This window comes from Teleopsis dalmanni, chromosome 2 (genome assembly GCF_002237135.1).
Source record: "Teleopsis dalmanni isolate 2A chromosome 2, ASM223713v2, whole genome shotgun sequence".
Classification (NCBI taxonomy): Eukaryota; Metazoa; Arthropoda; class Insecta; order Diptera; family Diopsidae; genus Teleopsis; species Teleopsis dalmanni.
In genome coordinates this window covers 132427668-132454797 of record NC_051847.1, presented here as the reverse complement: position 1 = coordinate 132454797, position 27130 = coordinate 132427668, and the positions used below count along the sequence as shown (strand labels likewise).

The 27130-nt window shown below is 28.0% G+C and overlaps 1 protein-coding gene across 1 annotated transcript; it reads right to left on the bottom strand.

The window, feature by feature from the left end:
• Positions 1 to 4448: 4448 nt before the first annotated feature.
• On the bottom strand, positions 4449 to 27025 carry LOC119677643 (RB1-inducible coiled-coil protein 1). The gene is made up of 6 exons (XM_038089086.1): positions 26813 to 27025; positions 8495 to 10121; positions 6853 to 8432; positions 6489 to 6789; positions 6323 to 6422; positions 4449 to 5860 (listed from the first exon to the last, which is right to left on the bottom strand). The coding sequence occupies exons 2-6, from the start codon at positions 9977 to 9979 to the stop codon at positions 5172 to 5174; spliced, it is 4155 nt and encodes a 1384-aa protein (XP_037945014.1). The 5' UTR covers positions 9980 to 10121; positions 26813 to 27025; the 3' UTR covers positions 4449 to 5171.
• Positions 27026 to 27130: the final 105 nt, after the last annotated feature.

Genomic DNA, 27130 nt, shown 5'->3' with positions numbered 1-27130 from the left:
GACTGTTTTATTTCGTTATTTATTATTCTTTAAAGAAAAATTAATTAATTAATTAAAAATTAACTAATTACATCATATTAATACGGCTTCTAAGATGCTCGTCATTAAACTTTTATCATTAAAGAAGAAAACATCAATATTAACACATTATATAGAATAATGTGTCCAAATTCCAGAGAATTACTAATTTTTGATCATTTATAAAAATAATGTTAAAATTAAAAAAATAGTATTGAGTTTATAATTATAGTTTCAGAACAATTAAAAAATATTTATTATTATTAAATGTGAATATTAATTATTAAATATTTTTTATAAAGAGGTTTTTTGAAAAGTAGTGAACTACAACAAAAATTCATTTTTATATTACTTAAATTAATTGATATCCATCATCAGTGATCTTGGAAATATTTCTTTAATTTAATTTTTCGCAAATTATTTTTTGGGACTGCAAGTACCAGGGATTTAACTCGTGCCCTGCCAAATTTAAAGCTCAGAGTCAGTGTTTATACTTGACTTTCATGTTCGCACATTTTTCTGGAGTTTTGTTAATTTGTTGTGTAAGTTTTATTAGCAAATGTACTTGCTGTGTTTATATTAGAACGACCAGCTATAGAATAATTGAATTAATTAATTATATTTTTATTTTTAATTGTTAAACTTCAATACTATTCTGTTTATAGAGACATTATTTGTTGCATGATTTGTTCTTTCTTATGTATAGAATCTAATCTGGGAGCGTTATACTGAGAAAGTCATGATAATGTTACTCCATGATATTTTTTATTAAAAACACAAGAAATGATTATTTTTGAAATTTTTTTATTCGTTTCGTTTTTATAAGTTTAAGCAAAAAATGAAAAAAATTTTAAATTTGTTTGCTTTAAACTTTAAATCTAAATGATACCATATTATTTACAAATTGATTTGCTTATTTTACGAATCATATATTAATAAATTTTAAATTTAACAATAAAATATACGGTTATTAATTATTTATATATAAAAACTCATAAATTGTAAAATGTCCACATACTTCTTGTTTCTTAATTACACAAACTTTATTCAAAGCCAGTTCCATTTTAGGCTAAACTATATTTTTAAAAGAGATTTAGATGATCTTTATAGTTTTTATTTTGATTTTATTAATTTTTTTATAATTGTTAGAACAATTATAACACAATAATAGTTTTATTGTTGTAGGTATTAAGCAAAATTTTTAAATAAACTGTAATTATAGTTATTGATATTTACAAATTTCATTATTTTGCAATACTAAATAATGTACACAGTTTACGATTCTCATTAACTTGGTTCACAATTTTTTTTAAAAAACGTACAATATCTTTACATCATTTTTTGGATGATATATATTATTATGTGGCTGCAAAGTACATTTGATGTTTAATTAGTTTAAATGAACAAATGATAATTTATGTTGACTGAATCCTTGTAATGGTTTACCACTTCCAATTTTTTTGGATTATGTAGTTTAAAAGGTAAAGTAATTTTAATATAATTATAGGTAAACTAGAAGATATATAAGGTGTTTATAATAATCGATCTTTTTTAACATAAAAAAAAATTGATGAAACAACGAACGGAAAAAATAAAAACCCTATTCTGTTGAATTAAATTCTATAGTTTTGATTTTAAAACTATTATTCCGTTTATTATTATTATTAAGGGAACAAAAACATCTGAAAAATTAAAATTATATGCAAAATTTTCTCAGGCAAATTTTCGGTAATAATTTGTTAATTACTATCTATATATAGAGGTTAAACGAATTGTATGTTATAAATATTTTTTTCTGAAAATTGAAACAGTATTTTTATATTCGATACTTAATTTATTTTATACATTTTTATAAAAAAAATTTAATTAAAAACCAAAGCTTAACCCGTCTCAAAAAAGTAGTGACAGAGCAGAGCAAATAAAAGACTGGGATTATGTAGTCCGTCTGGTGGATGGAGATCGACACTTGGTCGTCGAAATTGATAAGTGGCTCCGGGACACAGACCCGGCCGACTAATTTGTTTTAAGATTGAATTGTTAAAAGTGTTAAATTAACGCTGAAATTTCCTGATAGTTTTGTTACAAACAATAAAAGGAAATATTTCAATTTAATACCACAATGATTACTCTAACATGTGTAATCAGTAAATTGATCAATCGACTATTATTTGAAAGAATAATTCAATTTTAACATACTTTGTTTATATAAAAATGTCAAAGTGTGCTTGTTCCATCTTCTTTACGGTGAGTAGGACAATAACAAGAATTGCGAACAACACTTTATCATATGTGGAACAAATAGCATTTAGGTACATTTTTATTAGTAACAATATAAACCAATGGAATAAGTTTAAAGCAACAAAACATACTAAATCGTTGTCAAATATGTTATTAATTTTTGTGAGAAAAAGAGAATATACAATTTAACAAAATGTACCCTAAACATATTTATTTACTTTATATTGTCTCACTCTTAAGAATATATTTCAAATATTTAATGATGCAAGTGGACACAACTGCTATGCACCAGTTAGAAATTTATTGGAAACCACACTAGAAGTAATGTAGTGATGAGAACTATAAAAGGAAATAATTATAAACAGCAGCTTAATAAACGTTCAAATTCAGCTAGTTATTCAAACAGTTAATAAAACACCAGAACAAGATGAAGTTTGCTAAGGACGGATAAAATTTCGGCAATAGATTGATAGAACACCAGAACAACGTAGAGAGTAGATGGGCTCCCGAGCTCCTAGTTACTAATAATCGTCCTTTATAACTTTAAAGATTCTAGTAGCTGAATTATATTGACATATAGAGCAATGGAAAAAGGTTTAATAAATATTGCAATTTAAATTTATTTTTGTTACCACTGATTTAAATTTCCAACGAAGTCACTGAAAACGTATTGTTCAAAAAAATAAATAAATAATAAATAAATAATAAATAAAAAATAAATAAAAAATAAATAAATAATAATAAATACTAAATTCGCATCCCCAGCTACTAAAATCACACATAATACATTGTAATTATCTCTCTAAGCAATTTTTGAACAATATTCGACAATATAACTTCCGACTGATTTTCAGCAATTGATGATCTGATCAACTAACATGGAAAACAATATTAATGCAGTGTACTAGCAATTGATCGCGTTTTAATTCACAGTGGATTATATGAGCAAGACAGAAGTGAAAGCTAATTAATAAAAAGTAGTGCTAGGGATAGATTTTTGAATATAACATGGTTTACTGCAGATTAAAAACAAACAAATGAAAATAAGTAATCACAAGTAAAAAGCCAACAAATATTACCCGACAATTATGATGCATTAACAATTACTTTTATTTATGATCTTTATCGTTCGTTCTAGTAAAGAGGATGTCGATCACGCAGTTAATGTTAATTTTGTATTAATTTTTACGAACTAATCATACTATTAGCTCTTTTCATCTGTTGCCTGATATATAACAACAAAAATATGTAAGACAAAATTAATTATTTTAAGTATAGTGAATATTGTAGGTGTTTTATATATAATATATAAATAAAAATATACTATCTACAAAGTTATAAAATTTATGTTATTATATTTTAAAATTCTTAATTTTTGATATATTATATTATGTGTCTTTTCATCTGCAATACCAATAAACTCATTTTTTATTTAATAATTTAATTATGTTGTTTTTTAGTTTTTGATTTTACACTTTTGTAATTTTTTTCATCTTTTCTATTTTATTATTTTCATTTTAAGTTTGTTTCACAAACCTTTTTCGTTTTTTTTATCAGTTTATAAATTTAGTTGTGAGCTGCCATATAAAAATATATTTTTAGTTTAAAGCATTTTATATGCTATTTGAGAATAATTTTAATTATATGAAAATATAAATTTTTTCTTTTTAATTTTGAAATAATTTTGACTATTCTACTGTTCAATTTAATAATTAATATTTCAATTCAAATAAAAATATGTTTATATTGTGCAAACACTTCGTTGGTTTTTTTTTTCAACTTCTTCAATATATAATTATATATATATTTATTTATCCGCGAAACAACAGTTTATAATACAAACCTAAACATTTTTTTTGTACTGTACTCAAATTTCAATTGACTTTCAGAGTACAATACTTTTTAAAATAAATATTTGTTTCAAATGAAAACATAATAATTTTAATTTAAATGGTTACAGATGAGACTTTATTGATTCCATTATTAGTCATAATTGCAAACTAATACATTTATTTTTTAATATTTTTTGCATTTTAAATCAAAATCATAAACTATATCTGAAAATATATTTTTACCTATTTTTGCAAATCTTTTTCTTTTTTTATCTTATTATATTTTTTTGACATTTATTTTAATTTATTATAAGTGGTATGTAACATCCATCATCAACACTAATGTATAATTAAAAATCATTAATTTCTCATAGAGTAAAACGGTTTTAGTATAATTAATATACAATATAATTTAGTTTGATTTTTTAAACAAATGTAAATTATCTTGAGTCCATAGTCAGTTACAAAGTTAATCATTATATATGGATAAATTGGCTTTGCTTTACTTGTTGCAATGTTTCAATATGTTAAACTTTCTCTCACTTATGTTTTATAATTTATTTCCAGGCTGAGAAATTATTTTTATCCATTTTCTACTATTTTACAAAGTAATTATTTAATCATTTTTATTAAAAATTCTTTAAAATATTTATTAATACACTCATCAAATGTGTTTTTACTTTTACAGCCGAGTAAAGTATGTACGTGCCGTGCCCTTCACTTTCGTTATGAACAAAGATTAATTGTTTAAACTATTATTATTATTATTTTTAAATCTGCATAGTTGAAGGAGTTTAATAATAAATTTGTTTAATTTTCCATTGTGTAAGACTGTGTGTGTTTGACTTGCTATAAATTGTATTTTATGCGGTAAAATTTTTTTTAAACTAGTTCGTATTTTGCTCTATATTGTAACTTAATTTGAGATAATTTGATAATACGTTAAATTAATTATAAATTTATTAGCATATAAATTTGTTGTTGTTGGTTCATAAATTTAATTTAATAAATTTAATTTATGTACGTCACTAGTGTTACAGTTATAGTTGTTTTTGTTATAGTTTTAGATAAATACAGATTTCACTATTCGAATATTGCATATTCGGTATCGTCTTTGCCTTCTAAAGAACGATATTCATCTGAATCTTCACTAGTTGTACCAATAGATGTTGGTATAGAATGTGAACTAGTTGTATCTGGTGCAATATCGGTAGGTATTGTAATAGCTGCAGTAGTGCTAGGAGCTGTTGCAATAACAACTTGTGAAGTATCAGTACTAGCGGCGCTTGTACTTGTGTAGGTATCAGCAATAGCCAGCAATAAGTTCATTATTTTATTTGAAGGCGTCGGCTGTTCTGTTATCACAGATTGTTGTTGTTGATTTGTAGTTGAATCTACAGGTTCATCTTCTTCGCTAACGCTAATATAGCGACAATGTTCGCTCAGCAAAGAGACTGGTTCATCATCTTCTTCTGTTACACTTGTCACACTAATGGTGCGTGTTTTAAGATCCCTGGTAGCTGCATCACCATCCACGGGATTTGCTGTTGTAATAGTTGGTGATACAGTGGCAAAAGCACTAGTCACAATCGCATCCACCACATCTCCAATGACGGTTGTTGCTGTTAATGCTGTATCAGCTCCAATAAAGCTGAGGGGAGCATTTTGCTGTGTTGTGGTACTGCTAACTGCTTGCTGACCCGGCGCCGCAACAGAAGGTTCACATTGTGATTCACATTGTGAAATAGAACGACTTATAGATGTCGAAAAAGCTGTAGTAATGTAATGTATTATATTACAGTTTTTAGTTTAGTAAATTATTATTTTTAAGTTTTATGTGACGTTAGTTTGTGAAACACAATTAAATGAGATTGTCATTATATAGGCAAATAATAATTAATAATAATAAAAAAATAAATTTGTTAGTGTCAATTGAACAACTAATAATATACTGAAATCCGCACCATTAAAATTATAATTATAATTAAGAGTCACAAAATTCTGTATGAATTAGTTTTCGATATTTCAAAGTTTTAAATAAGTAATAAACAATATATTAAGATTATTTCATCAAATTGAAATTGAAATAATAATAAATAAGTACTATAAATTAACATGCAAGTTGTGAAAAGATATTTAAATAGCTCAAATAATATTTTTTACACTCATGCACTTTTTTTTATATTAATTTTTTTTTAAATATTAATTTAAAGAAATGTAATCACAAAACTCACTTTCCAAACGTTCGCGACGAGTTGCTGGTTTTGTGGTTAATGGAGCCACTTTGATGCGATAAAATTTTGAGCCTCTTGAAACCCGATATCTATTTTCCTCCTAATAAATTAAATAGAAAAGTATATATTAAATTTTAGCAAAATGGCTTAAAAATAATATTCCTACCTTTCGGGCTTGACAAAATTCTTTGTCGATTACACGCCCAATGGCATAATATGGTACAGGTATACGATTTTCATTATCATCAGAATTATCAGTCTGTGCGTTAGGTATACGTAGATTTAAACCAACTAAACTATCACCGTGTACAAAATATAAATATTGCGATTCTTGTACTACCACAAACTGCCCATGACGCATATTCCATATAATAAATACAATATCACCTTTATTACAGGAGTCCAATACTATGTATCTATGACTAGAACCGCTCGATTTAGAACGTGGCAAGGATCCTTGATCGGTACTATGATTAAAACAAAAAATAAGTTAATTTTATTTTAGAAATATAAATTACACAATTATATACCTCTGCACTGCAGCAATTGAAGATTCCATATCTAAACGACGTGACTTCTCTTTATTAAGTTCTTTTTCTAATCGAGTTTTATCACGATTTAAATATTCAATTTTTTCTTTTAACCAACTATTCCCTTCTTCATTGACTAATGCTTCTATGCGTGTTTTCAATTGATAGTTTTCTTTAGTTAACAAGAGATCCTTTTCACGCAACTGTTCTACTTGTCGTTCTTTATCTGCAATCATCTCTTTAAGTATGCCAACATTAACCATCACAGATTCTGAGTTCACTGATTGCCAAATAGTACGCTCTCCTTCTATAGCTGCACTTATTGCTTTTTCCTTTTCTAATTCGAGTTCAGTGCGTAATTGTACCATTAGAGCTTTGTGCTGTACCAAATCTATTACGTTCTGTTCAAAATCGATTGCAGACACTGGCCTTTCTAACTTCTCGAGACTTGTGTCTGATGGTGACCGATCCATGGAAGTCATTAGCTTGAATCGGCAGCGCAATGATTCAATTTCATTTTTATGTTCATGTATAACATTTTCTTTTTCTGTTTGTGCTAACTTCAGTTGATCCTGAAGTTCTTCGACTTGTGCTTCTAATGTTGCGCATTTTATTTCCAAGTCCTTTGCTTCTATTTTTTGCTCCTGCATCAATTCTAATTCAGTGTCTTTTTGCTGCATCTTTTCCCGTAATTGTTGCAGTTCACGCTCTCGTTCGGCACTTATCTCTAATTTCTCCTTTTCTTCTGCTTCACATTGTTTTACCATTAAGGTACAATTATTATTCAGTAAAAGTAATTTTTCTTGTATATTATCACGATACGTTGCTGTGTCAGATCGAATACTTTCAATATTAACACGTGCTAAGCATAAACAGTCTGTTGATAACTTAGCTAAAGTATTTAGTATGCCATGCAAACGCGTTAATTCTGCACGCGTTTCAGATTCATTTTCGTCTGTCAAAGTCTCAGCGCTTTGCATTACTAAATGATCTGTTGCAGTGCTCTTCGATATTGTTTCTGGATTTTGATTCTCACTCGTTGAAGTTGCTACCGTTTGCACAGTTGCTAGCACCTTTTCAAATTCTGTTTCAGTATCTGTTTCTGATTCGTCACAGCCAGCCTCTTTTTGTAATTCACTTAGTCGCTGATGCTGCGCTGGTTTATCGGTTACTGCCTCTAGTGATGCATTTCCCAACACTGCCTCAACCTGTTGCCTTAAGAGCTCTTCTAGTCGTGTCTTCTGATGCTCACCCGAACGTGAAACGAAAAAATTTATCACAGGTCCCATGTCAGGTAATTGAATTTGTGGTGCTAAATCGGGCAAATGAGACGATAACATATCTATATCAGATTTGGTTATATTGGGCAAGCGCGCATCAAATATCAATGGATGTTCGTTGGCAAACGCTGGTGGCATATCACTCATACCAGGAAATAATATGTTGAGAAAGTGTCCTTCGAAACTTGCATTAAACATTTCTCGTCGTTTTATTTCTTCGCTATGTATTGTATCAAAATCTTCAGCTAACTTTGATGCCCACATACGAAATTCCCCAGAAAATATTTTACGACGTACTACCTAAAAAAGCCAATAGTTTCTTATTAAAAAAAAGTTCGATTTGGAAATGAAGTTCAACTTACCTCTGCAACGGCCGCAACATAAATAGAAGGCGCTTGGTGAATCTGTTCAATAATGTGTATGTGTTTCTCTGCACGGCGCAGACACCGATGATAGAACAGTAAACGATTATCGAATTCGCTCATTCCGTTTTCTATCCATACAATTCTTTTCAGACGGGTGTGCAAATTTGTACCTAGTTCATCTTTTGCCTTTGCTATGCAACGTCGATGATCCCGTATTTTTTGATGGTTTTGAAGCATAACACGTAATTGCGACTGATGTGAAGCACAGAGATCGGGTAAAATAGATGCATCACGTAAATTCATAGCGCGATTCTGATTCTGCTGAAAAGCAGTTGAGAGTTCTCTTTGATCTTGCACCATTGCTTTTACTTTATATTTAAACTCTTCTAGTTTACAAAGGCGTTCTCCTAAGCCTTTAATTTCTTTAACATCCACTTGATCAGCTAATTTTATTATATTCTGTACCTCTAATTTCAACTTTTCATAAACATTTTCGTTAAAAGTACCGAGCCCTTGCTCACATTCGTCTGACATAAGCTTTAGTGTGTTATGATTTTCTTTGGATGTAATCCACTGCAGAAGATTAAAATTGTTACGTCTGGAACTGTTGTTTGAATTCTGTGAAGTAGCACTTGCACCTTCTTCAACTGTATCATTGCCTAATTTAAGTTTTTTATTAGTCGATGATGTGTTTTTATCATCTTCATTAGCTTTGCCATCATCTTGTGTATTCGTATCATCAGCTGACTTAGCTGCTATTGTTTCACCTGCTATTAGCACCGATTGTTGCTGTTCATTAGAGCGTGTGAAGACTTCATCATTATCGAGTAATTCATCAAATCCATGAAAATCTTCTTCCGCTAATTGCATTAAACCCGGTAATATTGGTATTCTAGCCAATTTTGTTAAGTCATCACCGAAATTATGCAACAGTTCAAAGTATCGACTACGTTTCTCTAAATGTTGATCGAATGCTTTACAAAAATTATGAAAACGTAAACGAAATTCATCAGTTAAGTCTTCCATATTAGCTACGACAGCCGACCAACCCTGTTGTTGCAAGTGTTGCTCATGTACAAGACGTTCGCAGAGGCGTTCTTCATCTCTTGCCATATCATGCATACGAAGAGCAAGCTGAGCACGCGTTACTACCGTCTCGTAAACGGCAGGTAACTCTAAACAACGCTCGACTTGTTCACGTAAATCTATATCTGGTTCAGACTGCGCTATTGAGGGAGGTAATCTTGTTTCTCCAGTAAGAAACATGTATATTGGATTTGTATCTGTGCCAGCCGAGTAGAAAGACACTTGTGTGGACTGGGTTAGCATCTCACCACCACTAACCAGCAAGACAATATTTGCCGCAGGTATACCATGCAGTCGTTCAATTGTATCTTTGAGATTTTCAACGGATGACAGTGCGACTGTCATGTCGAAGTTCATCATGCGACCCACGTCGACGTGAAATACGTACAGCATCATGTAGATGTGGGTGCGTCTGGCAGTGATTTAATTAGGTTCAGGTTGATAGTAAAGTTTCGCACTAATTATTGAAAAGAGTTCGAAAGGTTTCTATATTTACAACGGCACAGTTGTTTAACAAAATTTATAATCTATTTGAAATCTGAAAATAAATGAAGAAAGCATTATAATTATATAATTAAATTATAATTAATTAAAGTATAAAAAAAGTAGCTATGCCCCTGCTCGTCAATCAAGATTTCAAAATATAATATTTAATATGTATTGAAAAGTTATATATGTTTATAAATTTTTATAATAAATAAATATTACATTTCATTATAATATTTAAATATATTATTTATAACATAAAATTACAATAAACTTCACATTACAATAATTACAAAAACTTCAGTTCATAACACAGAATTTTTTAAACTTCAGAATAAAATTAAACCGCAAGAAACAGAGTTATCGAGTTAACACTTTTAATAACACTTTTAGAGGAAATAATAAAGCTATTGGTGATCAACAGAGACATTTATGATTGCTTTACTGACTATATTATAAAGAAGTTTTTACATCTTAAATGATATATAATAATCGCCCTACTTAAAAGTTATATGAAGTTATCGTTAGGAGTAAGAGCTCTAAATTTAAAAACAATCATTAACGGGATATCCGATGATCTTTAGGTTTTACTTTAGGCTAAAAATTTATCCCTTGAAAACTACAGTACAAACTGATTATCCGTATAAGTAGTTGAACATAAATCCAAAATAACAATAAATAAAATAAATAGAGAGGGGTTTTGAAGAAACCTCGTGTTAAAAAAGATTATAAGCGCTTAAATGCACTACCTTAAAACAGCTTCAACATAATATAATAAAAAAATAGTAAGAATGTTATATAAAATTCATCTGATCATGTAGCCGATGTATTGGATTAATGGTTACCAGATTTATATTCTCCTTAAATGGAAGACGCTACAATTAAAACCGAAACAAATTTTCAACAATCTAACCACAAAACTTTTTCAAAGTTTATATTTTCAATAAAGTATAAGATTTTTATCCGTACCTAAAATTAAAAATATTGTATAAAGTAGACAATCTACACTAAACAGCTAGAGAGACGAAAAGATTAAGTATAAATAAGTGTAGATGAAAAGACACTTGTGAAATGACTTTGCGCTGGAGAAAGGTTTTTATATTTCGATGGAAGTTAAGAGGATATATAAAGTAAAGAAATGAGTATACTATTCAGTAATGGAACTGTTAGACGAAAAATTGAATGGGAACTTATTAATAAATGAGCAATAAGGGCTCGTTATATAATCACACAAAATACACCACAACTTTCCGTTAATGACTACAATACACTGAGTTCGTAAAGTGGATCCTTCGAAGGACTTCACCGCTGAATTGCTACATAATTTTTTAATCGTCTATTGTTAAAGATAATAAAAGGGTGTACTCACTAAATTCCTGAATTTAATTAATTTTGACGAATTGTTATTAAATTAAAGTGCACTTTATACATTTGATATGAAAAGACATCTCTCTCAGCAGATGTGACTGATATTACCAAACACTTTAGCATAAGAAGAAGTACCACCTTTATGTACATTGAAAACCACTTTTATGTGCTATTTTGTGTTTCATTTATTTATAGATTTATAAAAAATCCACAAATAATGTTTAAGCAAATCGTCAGCCATATGACATTTTATTTAAACCTGTATGGAATTAAAATTTTGTATGAAGTTTGGATAGTTTGAAAATTTATTAATGAGGTCGTATGGATGTATTATAGATTCACTATCAAATTAAAAGTGGTATTTGATTCTTTGGAAATACTGACCGTAGCTATTGAGATAAATTATATCATATATTAATTTTTTAACAATTTATAAAAACTGTAAAAAAATGTAATAGTGGGAATTAATGAATCCCAGATCTGTGTACTTAGATTTATTATATCGTATATCACTATAGCTTTATTAGACTAAGCAGTTTGAAAAGGTTATTTTGTTCTACTTCTATATTAAAGAAGAATTGTTTTTGTGAGCAACTACAGAAAATAATGATGTGAATTTCTTTCAAATTAAAATTTTAAAATATTTATATAACTAAACGAATCATTCAGAAAATCTGGTATCATTTTCTGCATATGTTTCACGATTCTAAAAATGCTGTAAACTTGGAGTTAATCTCGAACGTGGATTCAATGGTCGTCCTATATTTATTATAACACTTCAGCGCCAAATTCATAAACCTAGACAGTATCTTGTATATAACTTCAACACTACAACTTTTTCGGTATTCATAGAATATACACATATATACATATGTGTGGTTACTGTTATCGGAGCACCTTTCTTCTATTGTATGTGTTAACTTGGTATCTAACTCCTTTGGTAAAATGATATATTTGCTCGTAGTGGTAGAGTTTGTCTTCTACAAGAACAGGGTAGTATTTGGATATTAGACAATTGTTGATATAAACTTTTAGTAGCTTGTCGTATATAGCTATGCTACCAATATGGAGATCTAATGTAAGCCCGTTGTGTTATATTAAACGTACATAGTTTGTTAAAATAAATTTATTAAAATTTTGTGTATATTAGGTTTTTTTTAAAGATGGAAGGTTTCCGTTTCCAAAATTCAATAAATAAATTTTTTGAATTCTTTACGGCTTGAAATACATAATTTATTTATATATACACATATAAATTTTATGTTTTTATTAATGATGCAATTTTGCTAGACAGACATATCACAATATATTCATTTATTCATTATAAAAATTAAAATTTTTTATTTTATTTTATAGTACTTACATTGTAAAACTGTTTTGATTGCATATTATAATTGCAAAATAAAAGAAAACAACAAAAATTTAAATAATAATAGTTTGTTTACAATCCGTCTGCGCACTCAAAATGAAGCCACGTAAAAACAATTGATAACACGATTTTAAACTGATTTAGTCACCGTTTACAGAGTCTATATTCGCTCACATTTAATTTCACTTAAAAAAAAGAAAAACTAAAAAGATTTATTTACTGCGATTTGTATTAAGTTAAATTGTAATAAAAAGTATTTATGAGTTCACAAGAGTAAAATGAAAACAAACAACGAGTCTAATACGTTGATAATACCGCCCGCGAAACGTTGGAGACGAGCTGTACACGTGTTCAGAGTACAACGAGTGTGTATGGAATGTAAAAATAAAAGAAAAAATCTACGCGTGGTTTTTTATTTTTGTTGATGAACATATGTTCTAATACCGGACTTCGTAATATGTAATTGCTATGCGCGGTCGCTTTGTTTGCCACTAGAACTCTGCGAGAGGCATTCGTAAGTGATCGATTGAGTTAGATTGTTGCCTGGAAAGTGATCGATTCTACGGACTGTCTACTAATTATTCACTACCTGCTTCATTTCTTTCAATTTCGTAAGATTGTTTAATTATCTTCGCTACACACATACGTGTACAAAAACAGATGGAAAGTTGCAGATAGAAGGTCAGAACTCCATATTATTAGAATTTCTGCGAGCTGCTATATTTTTGTGTCATGGTCACCACGAATTACAGGTTTGAAGTGTTATTTACAAACTACAAGTACTACTTTCATGACATGTGTTTATGCTGAAGAATTGCATTGTTTCCTTTTAAAAAGATACGTATGACCAAACACACTCAGTTACATACCAGTTATTTAAAATAACGGAAAAACTGTTAACACATTGAATAGGTAGATAATCTTTTAGGTTGCATTATATTTAAAGCAGGTGACTAGCTAATTCGTTTTAGATATGTTATTTGTAAGACGCATTCCACGAATTACAAATACAGAAATTTCATTTGGATGTACCTTTAAAATGTGAACCAAAATGAATAAATCTTTCTTACTCATATATACCACTATATATACAAATTTAAGTGTATTATAAAAATTATAGTATTAAAAAAATGTAGAAACAAGTATGATAACTAGAAATGTGAAAGTTAGTGATAGTAACAAATAATAATTGTTAATATTGTTGGTCCATTGTGATGGCCATTACTTAATATCAAGTGGGGTTCGGGCACGGAGTGTTGGAAATGATTATGTTCCAGAAACAAGATTTCATCAAGAGATTCCAAAATGGCAGCAGAAACACGGCCATATTTATTTAGAATAAATATGATTCATCAAGAGATTCCAAAATGGTAGCAGCCATATACGCGGCCATTTTTATTTAGAATAAATGTGATTACTTAAGTAGAAAATAACGTTTAGCTGTTAGGTATGATTTTATTTCAGAAACTATATGACATTAAAAAATGTAATACCTGTAATATTTGCACCTGTAATATTTACTTCTTAGAATTTGAAACCTTGAGTAGAAATAAGTCTCACCTTTCCGACTCAATTTCAAAAAACGTAGAAACTTGCTACATTCAATCAATAGAACAATGTTAGATACGGTATTTTAAACTTACACGCAGTAAAATCAAATTAACAGTAGTTTGTTTTTTTTTTGTATATATTAACTTTAAAATCCATTATTAGGAAATACCAATATATAACTATTTCTATTTCTGATGAAGTGATAAACAATAATCTAGTCAAGGCGCAAAGAGGGGTTTTGAAGAAACCTCGCAGTTAATAGAGAGTAAAAGTGCTCAGGTGCACTGACTCAACTAGCCTCAACATAATATAATAATACATAAATACTTTGAAGTAATCATTTTATGACAAATAAAATTTTATTTTAAAATTAATTATATAATAATTTTTACAAAATATCTGTATCACAAAAATTCTTTGGTAAAAGTCTTAGATTGATCTTATTTTTTGCATTTGTATTTTACAAATATTGACTAACCATATTAAATAAATTATTACATTAAAATTATAATTAATTATAATTAATTAATTAATTCAATTATTCTACAGCTGGTTTATGATTTCGTTCTAATATAAACACAGCAAGTAAAATTGTTAATAAAAACATTCATAGTAATAGTAACAAAACTCCAGAAAAATATGCGAACAAAAAAGTCAAGTACGGCTTCGGATCAGTTGGTTAAGGTGCGATGATTCTGAGCTTCACATTTGGCAGGACCCGAGTTCGATTCCTGGTACTTGCAGTCTCAAAAAATAATTATTTACGAATAATTAAATACAAGAATTATTTCCAAGACCACTGATGATAGGTATTTGGCAATACTCGAAACAGCTGTATGGTCAGCCAAAAATTCAATTAATTAAAATAATATAAAAAAATAAAATTTTTGTTGTTGTATTTCACTACTGTTCGAAAAAACCTCTTTATAAATTATTACAAAAATAAACATATTTAATATATGAATCAATTTATTAGATTTTATTCAGTAGTGGACAATTCTGTTAAATTGAAATAAACCATGAATTTCAATTACTAGAACCAGGCAGATTATCTTATATGCATAGATCTCTAGCGATCTCTTTAGCGATATAATATATTGATTTCTGACGCACAATTATTATTTTCTTAAAAATTTGCATCTTATATAAAAATATTGATCAGAAATGTACAAATGGATCTAAAAATTAGCTGGAGAGTGCTTCTACTAACAGTAGATTATACCCACATTAATTATAGGTAGAGAAAAAAAAATAAATTGGTATATAAACAATAGTTTAAAGAAATGATATAAAACAAATTAAATGTCCGAGTACAAGTCAAGGAAACTAGTAGATCATCGACGTTTACAAGACTTGCTTCCATACCATTCTAGTTTGGTGGGTGTCAAACCAGGTGATTATGGGAGTGGTTGACTTTTCTGAGACATGTAATTGCCAATAGATGTCCTCACTATTTTTGAAAACCCCTGTTCACACCTTATATAAGATGCATGTATATGGCACCATTTATATATGTATAAGGCATTCATAATATTGAAAATATAGTAATTCATTTAATTTTTAGTAACAAACATATTTGCATGTTGATTGAAATAAGTAGTAATACATTTGCAATTGAATATTCATTAAAACTTAACAATTTTTATGACCAATATGTTTGTTAATGGTGCAATAACATAACGAAATAAGATCTAAAAAAACTGCATTTAAGTTTGTATATGAATCCAGTACATAAATAAATTATAAATATATTAATCTCAAATAGTTCATATGTATATTATCAAGTAAAAAAATAAACGACATTAATTGAATATTAATCGTGGAAGTTTTTTACGTTACATTGAACACAAAGACATTTCAATAGACTTAAATCTATTAAATTTAATGTAAAAAAAAATACCGAAAATAGTCTGAAAAATTATGACGATGCAATAAACAAACAGTTGCTCCAAGTTGAGTTAGATAGGATGCACTCATACATATATAAAAATCAATAAACAAATTTATTAAACATCAAATAAGATCAGATATGTTATTTCTTTGTAAGTTTTTAAGTTATTACAGATAACCTAAAAGTATTGTACATAATATTAATAGTCTACAAACCAATATTATTCTACAAAATAATTTTCAAAATAAGAAATATGATATTGATGAGGAAAACATAGATAGATAGAATAATAATAAGTGTGATAGTTGGCACAATTTAATATTAGCTGTTCACAGGCAATAAGATTAAGTAATATAGTAATCAAATTCTGATTAATATTGACTAGCTGATGATTATAACTTTTAATGAAGAAGTTTTCAGGATTTATTTCCGATGTAAAGTCTGTATAAATGCGACAATAATAATAGTTTTATTTTTACATTTTTGTTTAATATTAAAATATTTATTTATATTTTATATTATTTTAAATAATAGTATTATTTAACAGAGTTCGTATTTGCGTACTCATGAGCGGCTCATTTCGGCTCATTCTGTTCACGGCTCATGAGCTGGCAAAAAACTCTTTTCATACGATGGCTCACGCTCACGAGCGATCCCATTAAGTTATAAAAGGGCTCATGCTCGTGAGCAAGAGTATGAGCTGCGGCTCATGAGATCTCATGCGCCCAATTTAAGATTTTGCTATTATTTTTTTTTTGTGAAAACATGTCATTAAAAAAGATTTAAATATTAATAACCTTAAACCTTAAAAATTTTATAAATTTGTTTTTCAAATTCAAATTATTGTTTCATTATATTGTTTTAATATGAAATTATATATTTTCACATTTAACGTTTATAAAAATAAATAAAGCAAATAAACTAATAAATCGCTTTTTATTAAACAATTGAGTTCGTGAGCTCTCGGTTCGTGAGTTCTCATGAGCAGCTCTTCAATATAAGCAACTTGAAGGCTCACGTTGGTGAGCAGCTCTTCAATATGAGCCAATTATGGGCTCACGCTCATGAGCCAATTTTGGGCTCACATAAGAATTGGCTCTTGCTCATGAGCCTGAGCTGCTCATGAGTGAGCAAATACGAACCCTGTTATTTAATATTTATTTTAATACTTTTAATATTATATTTACATTTTTCTTAAAACTTTGTAGCACATTTTAAATAATTTAAAAACAGGTTTTTTTTAATTCATAAATATTTCATAAATATTTATTTCAAAATATGTGTAATTATATTCAAAATTATAAAAATAACAGAAATAATGTCATAAATGGTGCAAATAAGTCTAATGAATCATGTTTACCCAAGGTATTTAACCTAATTTCTCTATACTTGTACTAATAATAGATTTCATTATACAAAAGTTGGTAGATAAGGTGATCGGCCAGTGTATTCTAATCAGTAAGTTTTGTTTTTGTTCTATTAATTTCTTCTATTTATTTGTTTAATATTAATCATGTATGATAATGACAAAAAAACAAAAAGGTTAAAATACTGCAAAATATATAGTAGGAAGTTTAAAGCTATAGGATTTTGTGTGATAATAAGACCCAGATTAGTTCGAGCCAAAAAATTCAAATAAAAAAAAAACAAATTTATACTAAGTTTATTGCACCTTTAAAACGCTAAAAAGTCAAAATCAGACAGTTGCTAATGCTGTGGTAATTAATGTACTGTAATTATAACGAAATAAAAATAAAGTTCAATGATTTACTTAATTAATAGGATTTTTAAAAAATATTACGCTTTAATTACAGTTAAAAAATGGTAGCTCCTCTACCTGCGGCTTACAATAAATTTCTCTGGCCCTACTGTAAATAAATGAAAGTAGAGAGCTTTAATAGATGTAACAGGAGATTTTCATTATAAGTAAATGTTTAAGCGATACTAGACTATATAATAACAATAAAAAAGTATTAAAAGTAATCTATTTTAGTATAATTAAATGAAGAATAGAAAATTTTACCAGTACCATTCTATGCCATAATACGAGACATTGTACAGACTTGTTTTTTCACTTCTTATTTTTTTAATCTAACATTGGAAAAGATAACTTGACCAGCAGAACTAACTATACAGTATTGGAGTAGTTTTCTATTAAAGTGAAATTTGGCTATTATTGTATATCGACGACATTGGTAGTGTTGTGAATTAAATGCACCATATTTTGATCGAGGTTAAAAGAAAGTACTTTTCTTTAATAAACAAATATTTTGACTAAGATCAATATTATATAAGATTACTATATTACTGTTATCAATTAAATCCATTTTTCCGAAATAAGACCAGCAAGAGTTTTGTCAACCAATGATATCATATGTCATAAAATCTTAAAACATGTAGTAAGCTTGAATCTATCTAATTGGCAGTGATGATTTTTATATCATTAGCTTATTTTTATTGCAATAAACGTTACATAAAGTCGGTTTAATTTTTTTAGAATATTAACTTTTATTTCGAGCGTTAATTTTTTGTACATTTCTATACGCATTTCGGCAAATTCGCTTTTGCCGTCATGAGGATTTAGGAATTGGAAACGGTAATATTGAAAACATCAGTTTAAATGTGTGATATCTTAACTGACGTTAGCATTTCACCGTGATGCATTTGAGAAGTGACAGAACTAATCTTACATTATGTTTCCATAGTAATAAATATGTTACATATGAATGAAAATCGGTCCATTTACCATTAGCACTTTACTCTAAAAAAAATACAGAAATGAAGAAAAACTGCTTTAGAGTCTAACACAAATCTGTATAAAGATCCTATCACTACTTCTCCTATTAACATCAGATTTATACAAATATAATTAATAAGGTTTGTCAGATACAAATGCCTGGGTGAATAAACAGTTTCTTTACGTAATCACTTGAAAATCAATAAATCACAATAATAATAGTCAAGAGTATTCTAATTTTCGTGAAACAAACACCCCTGCTGAGTACTGACGTCGCTAAACTAACTGTCGGCGAGATCTGCTTAGCGAGGCCTCTGTCTTTGACCCGAATTAGAATGAAAATGTCAGATAAGCTAAACTATATGTTAAAAGTTAAAAAATGATTGTATGTAATAAACAGAATACAAAAAAAGCTGGGTGATATAATTATAAGCAGAAACTTATTCTAATATTTTGTATTATAAAATGTTAAAACTACTAATTGTATTACGTCGCGTACATGATAGTGTAACATAAATATGGTATGTTCAATAATTCCATCATATATAAGATCCCACAAAACTATTTTTTCTCAGTTGAATAAAATTATATTTTTAATATCTAACCACATCATCTTTTTAAGATGACTCTTTAGACGCGAGTTTATTATCGCTGTGTTTTGTATACCTTAGTTTTTATTTGTTTTTCATACGCCTTAGATTTGTTACACGCTTGTAATATACTAGCTTTTAGGCGCAAGCATTTACTCCTTTTGTTTGCTTGTATTTACTACACATTTTATACATAAAACCAAACACATTTAATATGTTTATAGGCATGTTATAAACAACAACTATTTGTGATTGGCATAAATTCACTTCTAGATTCAAGTATTCAGCTACTCGAAACTCATTTCTTTTGCCAGTTGTTTACAGTCATTTATTCTGCTTAAACTTATAACCAGGGACCGTAAGAGTTATCATAAAAAAATAAAAATCACCTTTTAACTATTATCATTCGCATTTTAAAATAAAACTCTAAAAATTATAATTAAATTTGATTTATATTATATTCCTCAAAAATAATTATTTTATGTGCCTTTTATTTTATTGCGCAGATGTAACTTTTAAAAGTCTGCTTTTTATTTTAAAACGCACTAATAACTATGAATTTTGCGTTATAAATATAAAAATCATGAATAACTGATACTAACTGCTGAATATATTTAAAACAAAAATATAAAATGCATTTTACATATAAGGTAGCTGTTTTTGTAATTCCATACAAAATGTATTAAAGAGATCTTTTTCATAAAATTCAACCGCAAATTAGTTTGAGTTTTTTTTACTGCTAATGATTTAAGTAGTGATGCCAAGTTATTCTTAAGCACCAAAAGTTGATCTATTGGAGCATTCATGTCAAAAGAATATACCTAGTGTATGTGTTCAAATAATTGAAACTTTTAAAAATTCCGAAAAATTTTTTATTGAAAATTTCTATACCAAGACTATATAAGAGGTTTATATTTATTAAATTACTAATGTTAAATTATTATTCTGTAAAATTCTTACATATTTCTCAGTTTATGCAAAACTAGCAAGAGTGATGGAAAGAATTGTTTGAGGAAGTACCAGGTCACTCCTAATGATTATGTGGAAAAAGAATAAAAATGATACAATCATAGAAGATATAAATATATAAATAAAATTATATATTTTAGTTATCAATTTAAAATAAGTTTGTTTTAATAGATTAGCTATAGCAACTTTAAAATTTTTTAATATTTATTAAAAGTGTAGTTAGTTCCTCCATTATTTATTGATATATGAAGTTAAAAGCAATATAGGATTTGAAATGAACAGCTATAATTACGTTAATTAATCTCACTTATTTGGTCGATGAACTAAAACATAAGGCACTACAAAATACATAAATTAAGCTCAAATTAATTTAATTAAATATGTAGCATGTTCTCCTCTGCGCTGCTCTGCTCTGCTCTACTCTTCTATTTCTTTATAGTTCTCTTTTGCTTCCTCAAAAAGTCAAAGTATTTATTAATAAATAAAAACAAGGTCAATAGATTTTTTGCTTGTCTTTAATGCCAAAGTAAATAAATAAAAATAAAAGTTGCATGGAGTTCGTATAATGAATTCTTTATATGTGTTTTTGTTTTAATTCTTATCTCTTAATATTATTAATTTTTTTCTTTTGTTAACTTTGTTAATTGCTTTGGTTGTCATTTTATGTGTAGTTGCTACTTTTAATTGCGTTACTTTTAAAAAATATTAAACTTTTATTTTTACATCTACACATTTGCGTGAATATCATTATATCAAGTGTGTGTATAGTAAAAAAAACAGTGGAATGTAATCAGTCGCTGCTTTTTACATTTTACATTACTTTCGAATACGAATAGACATTATATTATAAATACGAGCATAAGTCCAGTCCGTCTACATGTGGCGTTATTTTCGAATAATTTCATCTATTTCGCGTCTGTACGGCCGTTAATGGCGTAACAGAGCAACAAGTTATGTGTGTACGGCCGACATAGACATTTATGTAAATTGCTTAGGATTATTGTTTTGTAGGGTAATTAGTTTAGATCTAGTTTATGCAGAACAATATCGATTGCTTTTGTATAGAAATATGTTTTTATAAAATGTATTAATTTTAATTGCTCTATATATAACATAGTTAGTTTTTTTAATATATGTTAAATTCGTATGTGCAGTAAGCGTTTTTAAATTGAACAGGTTCTTATATCTTCAAATATTAATCCAATATTGACTTTACTTATTTACTACTTCGAATTTACCTCCGACGATAAGTATGTTAAGGATGAAGTTTCTCTATTAAATGAATTTTTTTAAAAATTCGTTCATTTTACTGACTAAAAATTATTTTAATTATAATGTTTTTAAAGAGCTATTACGTCAATGTTATTTTTATTTAAAATGAAATAGAAACCTTATTTAAATTTATTGACAAGTTTAATTATTTCGATAATATTCGATGATCACCTTCAGGTACTTTTTACAACTTTAATGTATATATTAACTGTGGAGTCTGTAATACACGCTTCAACGACAATTATAATCTTTTCGTTTGATGAAAATCTTTATTTACTAAAGAAATGTTTAAGGTAAGAGTAAAAGGGAGCTAAATCTGGCGAAAAAGGGTGGTTCTTGTAACAGTTTATACTTTCATGCACTGATTTTTTTAGCTTTATGAGCAACCGCTTTGTATTTACGCAAAATGATTTTTATTTGTCAATAAAATGGGTCTTTTCCAATTGCAATATTAATTTTAGTTCAAAATTTTACCACTTTAGTAATTATTTACTATTAAAAATTTTTTCTAATATCTTATGATAGATGTAACATTAAAATAACTTTGAAGTTGTAGTTCTACTATTGATAAATACCTAGATCCCGCTCTATGAACTTATTAAACAACTTAGTAATACAGATTGGTTCTGGTCTTAATAATGTGGACATCATTTTAAAAACTAAAATTCCTTAAACTCATTAAATAATTATCAAAATATATTTAAATATATTAGTTTAGTCGAAACATAGTTTTATTTTTTTTTTCTTATAGAGGATATAAATATATTTTTTTGCACCTAACTTTACAGATAAGGGACATTGCCCTATTTATATTTTATTTATTATAATAAGCTTTGTTAGGTTTTAAACTGGCGCAATAATATTTGTTTATTGTCTTATCAAATATGGAGAATAGAAATCATTATTTTATTTTTTCACTGTAAAGAAAGGTTACGGTATTTGTTGATAGAACGCCAATGTCAAAATAATTTTGCAAGTTCCTTAAACGCAATTTTGAATTTAAAGATGCAGTAAATTCGGGTGGTTAGTTGAAGCTGTTTAAAATAAGGTACAGACGTTGATTCATATAAACTTCGAAACAACAACATATGGCCAGATATTAAAACGCTGAGCAAGGTGAAATCTCGACAAATGAATTTCAGAAGATCGTACGGAAAATCATTTTCTGCTTCGGATTATCGTTTGTAATTTACGTCATTTTGGGATGGATTTACACAGGGAACGAGAAACGAATAGCATAAATACAACAGTAATAAATACAAGAAACAATCGAGTAATACATAAAAATCAACGTAGTTTAAAACTTGAAATAGATGATAAAAAGTCATATTATATATTTCGTTTTAAAGGAAACTTTTGTTTTCTCAGCCGAACAAATTAAACGATTCATTAAAAAAAGTTTGGAATTGATTAATAGAAAAGGTATACGCTCCACCAAGATAGTGGGAGACCGCAAGATTGTAAATTCATCACACTACTGCTAGAAAAATGTTAAAGCACATTGGAATAAAAAAAAAATTATATAATTCTATAAAATATTTACACTTTCCTACCAAAAAACTAGAAATTAGTCTATAGTTAACTTCAGTTAACTACTAATCTTCTTAATTTCCAATTTCGTCTTTAAATATTGTTCCCAATACATATTCTGTCTTAAATGAATTCAGTTGGTTAAATTTAAATCTATTAACTGTTTTCTCTGCCTGTTTTTCTTATACATTAGTTAAAGGGATTCATAATGTCACCGTCACGTGTGGTAATATAATAATTTTCTTTAATTATTCCTTTAAAGCTAGTTCAAGTTTTCCATTGTGGTCTTCAGTACGTCTTACCTATTCTATAAACAAATTTTGGGTGACAATTATATTGATTAAAACAACAAATTTATAATAATTGTCAGTTAAAAAAAATCAAAATTAATGGTTTTAAAACTAAACACGAAGAAATATTGTAGAGACCAATTGCACTGCCGTGAATTTCAAACTTGTATAACTTTCGAAGAAGTGACAACGTATCTCGACAACTGAGAAGAAAAAATTTGTTCGTGATGGATAACAGCGTGATAGCGCTATATATTTAATAGAGACCTCGTGTCTCTAACTTGAGCAGGTTGCAACGAGACTGAAATAACTGAAACTGAAACTGACGCTAGTATTGGTCAAAAGGAACGTTTCATTCTTATTTAGCGGTAAAATGAGATCCAACCCGCAGTTGAAGACAAATGGCTAAACCAACTTCGCAGTAAATACTTAAAAATTGACCGAAAGTGCAGTCTTATAAACTTCATTATTTATCCAATGATTAAAAAAAACAATAAGGCCCTTAGTGTTTTTAAAATCAAGATTAATATAAATATTAATTAATATTCAAGATTAATATGAATATATACGGGGAAGATGCTTGAAGTCATGGGTAACCATTCATTTCGATTAGAGAATCAATAATGGCGATTAGACTATCACAAAAAACACTCAACAAAAAATAATGAACTAGAGATAATGCTCTACACTTAATTTTTCATCCATATATACGAAATTGGCACCCTTTCGTACTTTCGGATTTTAATGTTTTACAGCTAAAAGTCATTATTGCAGAAACTATAATTTGTTGTAATGGTCAAGAAAACCTTTAATTGTGGAAGGATAAAAATTTCATAGGTTCACATTTATACGTTGTAGTATTCGTTTTGCCAATTTAAACACATATATAGTTTCCGCTAACGAAGATCGTATTTTAAATTTAAATGGACTCCTATTGTTTTTCAATATTTTTGTCTCTTAGTTTAAGAATTTTAAAAAATTATATTTTTTATTCAATATAATAAATGGACCACCTAATCCTATATTCCTAATGTAGATTTAGGAATGAAAATAATCATTTACTATACAGAAATAAGTATATATAATTATTAATTAATATTTTAATATTAATTTTTATCTATTTATTTTATTTTATTAATTTTACTTAATTATTTTATTTACATTATTAATACATAAGATAGGCATAAAGAAAGAAGCAACTTTAGAAAAAAAACAACCAAGATGCAAAGGCGAGGTACTCATAATAGTTAGTGAGTTATTATATTCGATATAAATGGCGTTTTATAAAAATAACAGATAGTAACAACATAAAATAAGTTATGTATATATTTTGATAAAGTCTTTGAAAGAAATAATAAGGGGGTCCCAATTAATAATTAAAAATCCATCAACAGTTAAACGAAGAAAAATAAGGCTAAGTCTATAACAGGGCAGAGCGGAGCTTCTTGCCCCAGAAACAGTCTTTGGCTGTTCTTCTGAAGACATCGTTTAAGGCTATCTTTTATACAAAGAAAGTCTCAAACAATGTAAGGGTAACAATGATAGTACCCAAATAAAATATTAGCACAAGTGAGAAAAAATTTAGTTTTAATAAAAAATTTAGTCTTTACCGACATTTTAGTACCATTTGAGTAGATATATCTATGATACATGAATTATTTACTAACAACTATTTGTTTAGCTGGTTTTTTTAAATTTATTTGAGATATAATCGGCAGTTATTTGATATGGATACTATATTATATACGCGGACAAACTAGCCAGGAAAGGAGCAGCTACACCGATGATGGAGCCGGAATCTTTTTGTAGACTAGGACATAGTACGCTTCTTTCTCTCATAAAAATAAAGGAGAACTGGATTAAAAAGGATTACTGGGATAATATACCAGAGTTAAAACAATCCAAATCGCTTACTGGTACCTATAACAATAAGTGATAGCAGGATTGTATGAACCTATCAAAAGAAAAACTTAGAATCATCACAGGAATCCTAACGGGGCACTGTAGACCAAAACACCACCTTACAAGACTGGGTATACATACGAACGCAAACTGTAGCTTCTGTAAAGAGAATGAGGAGTCGGAAACACATTTGCTGTTAGAATGCTTAGCGCAAGCTAATGCACATACAAAATAGGCTCCTGGGAATGTATATTTTTACGGTAGAGGCAATAAAACTCTGTAAAGTATATATACTACTCTATACTACTTTTTATTGACCCAACAGGGCTTACAGACTTACTCTAAACCCAGAAGGGGGCACAATAGACCCGACGGTCGCAGTGTCCATATCCCATAACAATGATAATAATACAATATTATATAGTCAAACGATTTTATTTAATTATTTACTTGATTTTTCTGAAAACACTTAACGCCCTTATGCAGATTTTTATTCGACAGTTCAAAACATATTATAAGTGGATTCGTTTGTTCATTTTGATAAAAAAAAAATGTACATGGTTACTATGATTTCCTACATCCCGCGTTGACCACGACAAAATCTGTTGACAAACCTAATACGATTTATATTTACGATTGCGTATAGGGTATAATAGCAACATTTAAAAAAATACATTTATGAATTTTACACATTATTGGTTCACATTTTATTATATTGTACGATAATATCTTCACCAAATATGAAATAACAGTTGTGGCTATTTAATTGTTTATTTGCCTACACGTCGCGTTTTCGATTGTATCTGTCAGAGTTTATATAAATAAATTGTTTACATCACCGATAGTTTACTGTAACAAGATTTTAGTTAAATTTCATATAACTATAAATATTTTACTTCTTAACTTCAATATTTACTAACTCAAACCAATTACGCTAGGGACTCTCCACTTCCGTATTTTAGGTATCGTTACCATTTAATACCCAAATACTGATATTTCAGTTTTAATAAAAATTAAAATTCATATTAAATAATAATTCATCATTATGTATATAGAAATAAAAATAAAACAAAAGAAAAGCAAAGTATTGCTAACTTTTTAAAATAGTTGAAGAACAATTTATTAGTATAGTCTAAAAACAGTGCAGAAGTAGAATAAAGTTTTCTTTATCTTTTCTGGGCACACAAAATTATTAGTGAAAAATTGTATACATTTTAGACACAAGTTAGTTGTAAATAAATGCCAATTGAAATTATTTTATAAATTGCACTTACCTAACAATATAAAAAACTTATTTAAATCTCGTTTAATATTCAGTTTATTTTACTATATAAAAACAAATTATCTGCAATGCACTGTGTTATTACCACCATCTGCAGGTAAAGTTAATTGTTGTTGTTTTCAAGTCGAATGACAAAGGAAAAAAGGGAAAACGTCAACACATAACACAATATTTTTATTTTTCTCTTTTATAATATTTACTTTACATATATTTATTTATTCTTTTTCATTTCCTTATTTAATTGCGCGTATTAAAAAACTAAAGTCACCATTGGTTTAAATATGTTATTTTACTTATGGCAGATTTTTCA

Excerpts from the sequence above, each read along its gene's own strand:
- LOC119677643 (XM_038089086.1), bottom strand. The coding sequence starts at position 9,979 with ATGATGCTGTACGTATTTCACGTCGACGTGGGTCGCATGATGAACTTC. Across the intron at positions 6,423-6,488 it reads AATTTTGTCAAGCCCGAAAG|GAGGAAAATAGATATCGGGT; the intron begins GTAGGAATATTA and ends TTAATTTATTAG. Across the intron at positions 5,861-6,322 it reads TCGTCGCGAACGTTTGGAAA|CTTTTTCGACATCTATAAGT; the intron begins GTGAGTTTTGTG and ends ACATTACTACAG.